Source organism: Pelmatolapia mariae, linkage group LG10_11, assembly GCF_036321145.2.
Source record: "Pelmatolapia mariae isolate MD_Pm_ZW linkage group LG10_11, Pm_UMD_F_2, whole genome shotgun sequence".
Classification (NCBI taxonomy): Eukaryota; Metazoa; Chordata; class Actinopteri; order Cichliformes; family Cichlidae; genus Pelmatolapia; species Pelmatolapia mariae.
In genome coordinates, this window is record NC_086236.1 from 25,228,793 (window position 1) to 25,236,268 (window position 7,476).

Consider the following 7,476-nt stretch of genomic DNA (forward strand, 5'->3'; position numbering starts at 1 on the left):
GTAATCTGTCAAAATCAGCTTGAAATGACTCTGAGGGTTCTGCATCACCACTTTGACAACAATCTTCATCATGAACACTATTTAAATGTTTTTTTAAACCAGAATATGTAGTGAACTGACGGCTGCAACCATCTTGTGAACAAGCCAACTTAAATTTGGTGCTTGGATAAAAACTGTGACCTAGTCGCAAATGACTTATCAAAGCCTGACTGGTGCTATGCAGAGTTTGACAGATAAAACATTTAAACATGGTTCTCATTCAACATTTTGGCACGCAACTCACGAACACGTGGTGACTCATCTGTTGAGGTGGCATCAATGTTGAATATGGTGGTCTGCACAAAACTGTAGAGATGAACCAGTGACTCGTCGTAAGATAAGTTGAACACGTAGTGGGATTTGAAAAGTTCATCAAAAGCACTGAGTGAGCTGGTGGCTTGGCAGGGGATGAGCTGTTTGTCCACTGCGATGTAGAAGGTGTCAATGCTGTTCTGGGTTCGACCAACAGCGAGGATGTATGGTTGTTTACCATCTCTTGCTTGCAAGTGTTCATCAATGCTGCAGCATGACTAAAAACAAATGAGATATTGACATATAGGCCTAGCTTATACTTGCTGAGTATGAACCATTCATTCAGTTTGACATTATGTGCCCTGCTAACTTATTACAAAATACTAAGACACATACTTCATGGAGAGGAAAACTAAAAAGTGCAAAAACTGAAAAAGTGTTTTGTAGGATTTTAAAAAGTGAGACAACATATTTACCTTGTGAAAGTGCACCATTTTGTGTGCTGCATCAGTTGGACTTATTTTGGTTCTCCTCTTTCGTCCAGCTGTGGGTGGCAAAAGTTGAAGGAGTAGCAGCAGAGAGGCCATGTCACTGTCCCAGTCTGTGTATGGTTGAATTTATAAAACAATTTCAAAATGACAGGTAAAAATAAATATTATTAAAATCAAACAAGCATGGTGCGACGCCTACCATTTGCATCACTCTCTGTTGGTTTCTCAGCAGCTTTTATCAAACGACACAGGTCAGTTGACTGAGTCAGCTGTTTGGCTTCTTTAATAACCTTTGGCTTGAATGACATGTCCCACTTCTCAAGCAACTTGGTGGCTGTTTCAGCACCAAACAGCAGCAGGAAGTCTTGATTGACCTGTTCATCATACACACAGGACATAAAGACAGTGCTCAACATTGTTTACATTGCAATGTGATTTTGAACAATATGGGATATAGCCTGACTGGGATGACCAATGATCACATCTTTTACTGTTGCCATCCACATCAGCAAAAAAAAAAAAAAAAGGATTAACAGTTGAAAATATCAAGTGATTTGACTTACTAGTCCTTTGACATCCAAAAAGCGTGGAAATGTTTTGAAGACATCTGCAGTTCTTTGTGGATCATGCACCAGATCCTGGCGATGTTGGAACGTCATTTTCATCTTCTGAAATACACTTGCTTCATCAGGAGAGTGAACAAGAAATGAGATGGCCTCCTTGCAGGCATCTCCATCAAGTTGCTGAGGCAATGTGGTTGCTAATCTTCTGCGCTTAGGCCCTTGTTCTTGATGCACTGGGACTTCCTTCACTGGCCGTTTGGTTGTAGACCTGGACATGGTTTTGAGGCGCCACGCTATATATCCAGTGCCTTTCACTCCGTCGTAGAAATGCTCCTGTCACATTTAAACATAGATGAAAAATAAACATCAAATGCAATCTTACAGACTTTGCAGATTCAGCAAAAAGAAACCCAAGGACTATTATCATGTAACAGGTGCAATACATGTTAAACAACATCCACAATTTCAATACAGTTTTATGACAATAGTTATTAAGAAAGAGGAATTAAGATTTTTCTTTTAAATCATTTAGCTGATGTAATTATTCCATGATGAAAACTAAATAATGTGCTGTTTTACAATCACTGCATGACTTACATAGCCGTTTGGAGAAAATGGATCCTTCAATGAGGGAAAGAGTGTAATTATTCCAAGGGCATATTTCTCCTTTTGCTTACGGGAGGGAATTCTGCTATAGAGGAAATACAATTGACAATGTTAAATCAGAAGTATGTGTCTTTACTGCAGTATACATTACAAGAATATTCCATATGGCCCATCTTTACTTTTTTATTAGGTACTATTACTCTTACCCATGTCGCTCAGTCATATCACTTGCCAATATGTTAACAAGCTGCCGCCGGGTGCGGTGGCTCAGTGAATTTTCGGCATTGTATTCTTCAAGAATTTCCTCTCCACCAGGTTTCCTAGTCAAGGCATTTTTAACCATCTGCTCATATAAAAGGGAAAATAATAACAATAAAAACTTGTTTGTCAGTAAAGGTGAAAGTTTAGAGGAATGTCAACAAACCTGTGAAAGACATATCTAGCAAGAAGCACTAACTTCTACTAACATTTTTTCATACAGGGCAAGTTGGGAACCACCATGTTTTGAATTTCAATTTGTATAACAATCTACAGTATAAATGGTGTCAACTCAAAAATACAAAAGACATTTTCTGTTCTCAATTACCTCTTTTGCAGCCTCTGACACAGAAACATTTGGTGCAGAACTGTCTTTGCTGGATCTACTGCGGCCTGCAGGAATGCCCTTTTCCCTGAGGTCACTGTCACTTGATGAAAGTGATATAGTGTCCGTGAGGGAAGATAATGTATCCGAGGAGGATGGTGTGGAATGAGCTAAAGGACAAAAATCTTTGGGAGAGATGATTTGGTTAACTTTCTTTAGGCTACTCCACAATGCCATTAATAACACAATTTCAATGTTCATGTTCAGACAACATTCTATACAAATATGACCCAGCCCTGTCCACTGTCATGTATATTGCATGAAGACAGGTCAATGTCATCTGCATCAAGAGCAAAAGAACTTGGCTCTACATTGAGTGGGCTATACTCTGAAAATTTAAGTTATGATAACATTTACCTTCATCTGAAATCTTTTCACGTATTGTCAGGCATAGGTCTGGTTGGGCCTCCAGTAACTCCAGAAAAATGTCTTCTTCGACAGCTGTGTCAGTTTCATCGAAAATATCAAGGTCAGCAGCATCCGGAAGTCCAAACTTGGTTTTGGCTTTACAAAAAGATAAGCATAATGTCACCTAAAACGCCTGAAAAACTTTTTTAAAAACTAATTTTGACTTTTTTATTTAGCTAATATTTATTAACAGCTGTTTTACCTGTCTTTAAAATGGTTAAATTAGACAAGTCTGCAGCAACAATACAGGCCTAGGCCTACTGCTCTGTACTGTTTTTAATGTCACACATTAAAATAAAATGTGTTAACATTTAATTCGTTTTTTAAATAGATGAGATGCAAACATGATGAACTGATACATGTGCAACAAATTTTGTTCTGCCAGGTTATCTTACCTTCACTGATGAATTCTAGATAAGTGAATCCTGCGTGCAATTTAATGTACTTCTTTACATTGAGGTATTTCACTTTCAGCAACATGTCTTACAACAGCACCTGGTGGAGAGAAGGGGGCACAGAATATTTTTTACCATATATTTAAACCATAGCTTAAGTGGCAACAAATCCGGACAACTTTAAGAAAATATTAGGCTATACATTGTGTGATGATCTGTGAAGGGGTGACAGACCACTTCAACCTCAGGAACATAATTTGGCTTCCCCCTGCGCACTAAAATAGCCGAACTTGGGTACACAGAAATAGCATCCAATGAATTATCCACCCATCCACATGTTTATAAGACGACAACGGCGATCTTCTCGTCTGCACGCAGGCTAGATACTTAGTTCTGCTATGTTGCGAGTAAATCGCTGTAGCCTACTTGAGGAAAAGCATCTCTGTTTAAACCATGTCAGGATGATAATCCACATAAAATTTCCTGTTGAACGCACACCTGCCTTCATCACGCTTTCACTTATGACAACAAATATCCCTTATACTGTAAATTAATGAGTGCAAGTCTTACATTTATATCGGGAGTTTCTGACACATGCACAGCCGTCTGGCTAGTTGCTACTTTGTGGTGGTTGTTTTGTGACAGGACATGCTAGGATTATCAGTGGAGGCGACGTCAACGACCCTCAGTCGTTATACCGCTTTGTCTTAAACACTGGATGGTAGCCTATTTCACTAAAACTGTAGAAAAGGGGAAAATGTTCCCTTAGATTAGGCCTACTACAACATGTATGATATATCCTAACCGTTAGCAAGCAATCCATGCACAAACGCAGCGCGCCTTGCTTGGTCACTAACATCTAACAGAATTCCATAACCCCCTGCCACTTCAAAGATTTGTAGGCTAGGCTACTGCTAAACTCGCTGGTAGCACGTGTAATTAGCCTATCTTGACGCTTTCCAAAACTTGACTTGAACGTCTCCATGTGATTGTTTAGTTCACTTTTAAATAGGATATTTCTGAGGCGAATGTTCGCTTCCCTTAAAAGCAGTGGGCTAAACGCATTTGTCTTAGCTGCCAGCTAGGCTACCACAAATTCAAATTTTAACATTACATTTAACATATCCAGAGGATAGCTAACTCCTCCCTCGTTTCATTTAATAAGCATTGAACACTGGAAAGCATTTCTCTTATGACATTAGAACTAACTAGAATTGAGAATTATATTAAGCACGCATTTATTTTCGCTGCAATATTAACTTGTTATAGAGGATAGTTTAGCTACCTAAGCTAACGAATCCCATCTCTTACCGCAGATGAATACACTCCACATTAGGAAAATATTGCATGCTTCTGATAAATAATGTTATAGGCTAGTTAGTTACAATATTTAATAATGATAAAATAACATAGGTCTTGTTGTATAGTTCTTACCTGAACAACCTCCTCGATCTTGACAGCAAACTTCTGGCGGACTCCTCATGCCCATGAGCGCGAAAAACCCGGATGTGGAAATCAACTCCAAATGAGTGTTATAGTATTGACTCTTTGAAATAACTCCGGCTACAGAGCTTTTTCAGCACCGTTAGTGTTACTGTAACTCTCAAACCAACACTTTTCAACTCGAAATTTTTAACACCAGTAATTTTAACTCACATCAACACTTCGGATTTTGCTGTGTAGAGAGTGTTTGAAGAATAGTGTGCTGCAAAACAATATTCCTTTCCAGCCTCCTATTAATGCCAAATATGAAATGTTACACAGCTAACGTGCACTTAGCAGCTATTCCAGCTTTCATGTGAGTTTTAATAGAAAAAAAGGAGCAGCATATTAGTTTGTTATATCACGAAATGGAGCATGGACACTTATCTTGATTTGAAGCTCTTCAGATGTTGTGTTTGCTCTCGAGGCCCTCACCGTCCCTTTGAACTTCTTGAGTCCAAATTATATTTCTTAGAGGGCTTTGCCGATCTGTATTAGTGATGTTCTGACACGGTCAGTGCAGTCCGCCTGTACGTGGATCACCCATGAGAATACTGTGCTGACAAATGTCTCCTTCCTTCTTTGTGTGTATATGTGGTGACCAGTTGTTTATACTGAACACAGCATAGGTTGCCAGACCGTTACAGAATGTGCCCCAAATCTCCAGCTTGACCTCTGAGGTCAGAAGTGGAGAAGTGGAGGTCAGAAGGCAAAAGTATTTGCTAGAAGAACAACTCAGATTTCACTTTTTCTTCAATTTTCTTCAAAATTGCCCCTTTATCCAATTGACAATCAGAATCAGAATACTTTATTAATCAATCTTGTTGTATGTGGTTTCCAACGGCCATAATCTACATTTACAGAGTTTTCATGGAGGTTATTGAAGTAAAAGATTATGATGTTTAAGATCAGAAAGCTCAAGACAGCAGCTGCCAGTCTTCTTGTGTGTCTCTTCCTTGCTCAGCATTGGACTCTCCAAGTGTCTCAGACAATAAGCACAAGCAAATCAAAACAAAGTCTGTCAGTTATTTGCAGCTCTTTGGCATGTCTGTAGTTTCTGCAGCCTGATATATATTAAGAAAAAAATGTCTGTTTTTTGTTTGTTGATATTCTCCTCTTTGCCACAGCATCCCTGCTGTCAAATCTGTCAGTATAAATCCGAAGGACTGAGCAAACAAGAGAAACAAATATACATATCATGTACATACATACACACATATTTTTTTTCTGATGGGGAATTAACAAACTAACATCTGTCTGATCTGCTAAGAAGCAATCTGTCTTTTCAAAGAACTAAGATTATTTAACCAAAACATATCAGACGGATGAATAGCTGCAATTATGTCTCTCGTTCATGACCCAGCAGTCAGTTACATATTACAATCTGTCAGCGATAACTGTGGTAAATTAATGCCTCGCAGACTTTGATAATTAGACTACAAGTTATATTCTGGAGCAAGCCGAAGTTGAGCAGCATCTGATCGAGGAGATTATTGTGCACTCTGGTCTGTCACAACAAGTTCCCCTTTGAGATGTGACCTCAGTCAGGGTCAGACAGCCCGCTTTCTTCCTCTGATCCTTCTTGTGCTTAATGGGAGCATCTTAAATCTCATGGAAGCATGACTCGCGCATTTATATAAGATTATTCTCAGTAAACCCACACAGAGTGGAGCAGTCTGTGCTCAGACTGAATGGAGCTTTATATTTCTTAATGTAAGAAATAAGGATTAAGGCATTAAACCAAATATAGTTCTCAGGGTATCTGGATGAACCAATTTCCCTCAGCATGTGTATGTTTCTATTATAGGAATCTACATGCTAAATTTGAACAAACGTGGGAAAATCACAACCGTGCACCGCATTTAATTATGTTTTCCCAGTGAGTGCCAATGTTCTCCCGACTGCACGCAATTCACATGGTCTGTCGTTGATTTTCCTGTCAATAGCACAGCATCAAATGGATGCAGAGGAATGATAGAAAAATTTGAAAGAATTGCATGTACATTATGGCGATGCATATGAAAATCATGCTTTACTATTTAGCATCACTTCTAAATATGAAGCAAAAGATGTCATAAAAACAGATTCTAAAGAAAATGAACATTTAACATTTTAGTAAAAGTTTGCTTAGAGGAAAGAAACTAAATATAAATCATATCAGTAAGTAATATTTAAAGATGTTGAGTTATATCAGTGAAACACAGTGTCTGCGTTCCTGCTTCATTCTTCTCAAGTGTTGTCCAATGCCCGAGATGTAAAGAGGGCGATGAAAAACATTTTCTAAAGGTACGAGTAAAGCCTTTTACAGCTGCTGTCGAAATACAGCCAAATTTAGATAGTTGACTAAAATTTAATATACTATGTAAATCTAGGCATTAAGATGTGGTCAAGATGAACTGCAGAAGTTAAAACTGATCATCAGAAGGGACAAAAGGGTGATTTCAGTGATTTTGAATATGGTATGGATTGGTCTGAGCATTTCAGAAATTGCTGATCTACTGAGATTGTCCCACACAACCATCTTTATGGTTTATAGAGAATGGTCAGAAACTATCCAGTAAGCAGCAGTTCTCTGGGTGAAAATGCCTTGTTGTTGC

General features: G+C 38.5%; 1 protein-coding gene across 1 annotated transcript; it reads right to left on the bottom strand.

The window, feature by feature from the left end:
• Positions 1-242: 242 nt before the first annotated feature.
• LOC134635348 (uncharacterized) lies at positions 243-4,886 on the bottom strand. The gene is made up of 8 exons (XM_063484738.1): positions 4,832-4,886; positions 2,952-3,098; positions 2,538-2,704; positions 2,158-2,294; positions 1,943-2,036; positions 994-1,156; positions 768-835; positions 243-569 (listed from the first exon to the last, which is right to left on the bottom strand). Exons 1-8 carry the CDS (start codon positions 4,884-4,886, stop codon positions 243-245), a joined length of 1,158 nt encoding a protein of 385 aa, XP_063340808.1.
• Between the last annotated feature and the right edge of the window lie 2,590 nt (positions 4,887-7,476).

What these genes read in the sequence shown, in the direction of transcription:
- LOC134635348 (XM_063484738.1), bottom strand. Translation starts at nt 4,886, where the DNA reads ATGGGCATGAGGAGTCCGCCAGAAGTTTGCTGTCAAGATCGAGGAGGT. An exon ending in AGATCGAGGAGGTTGTTCAG is followed by an intron (nt 3,099 to 4,831) that starts GTAAGAACTATA and finishes CTTTTTGTAAAG; the next exon opens with CCAAAACCAAGTTTGGACTT. An exon ending in GATATGACTGAGCGACATGG is followed by an intron (nt 2,037 to 2,157) that starts GTAAGAGTAATA and finishes TTTCCTCTATAG; the next exon opens with CAGAATTCCCTCCCGTAAGC.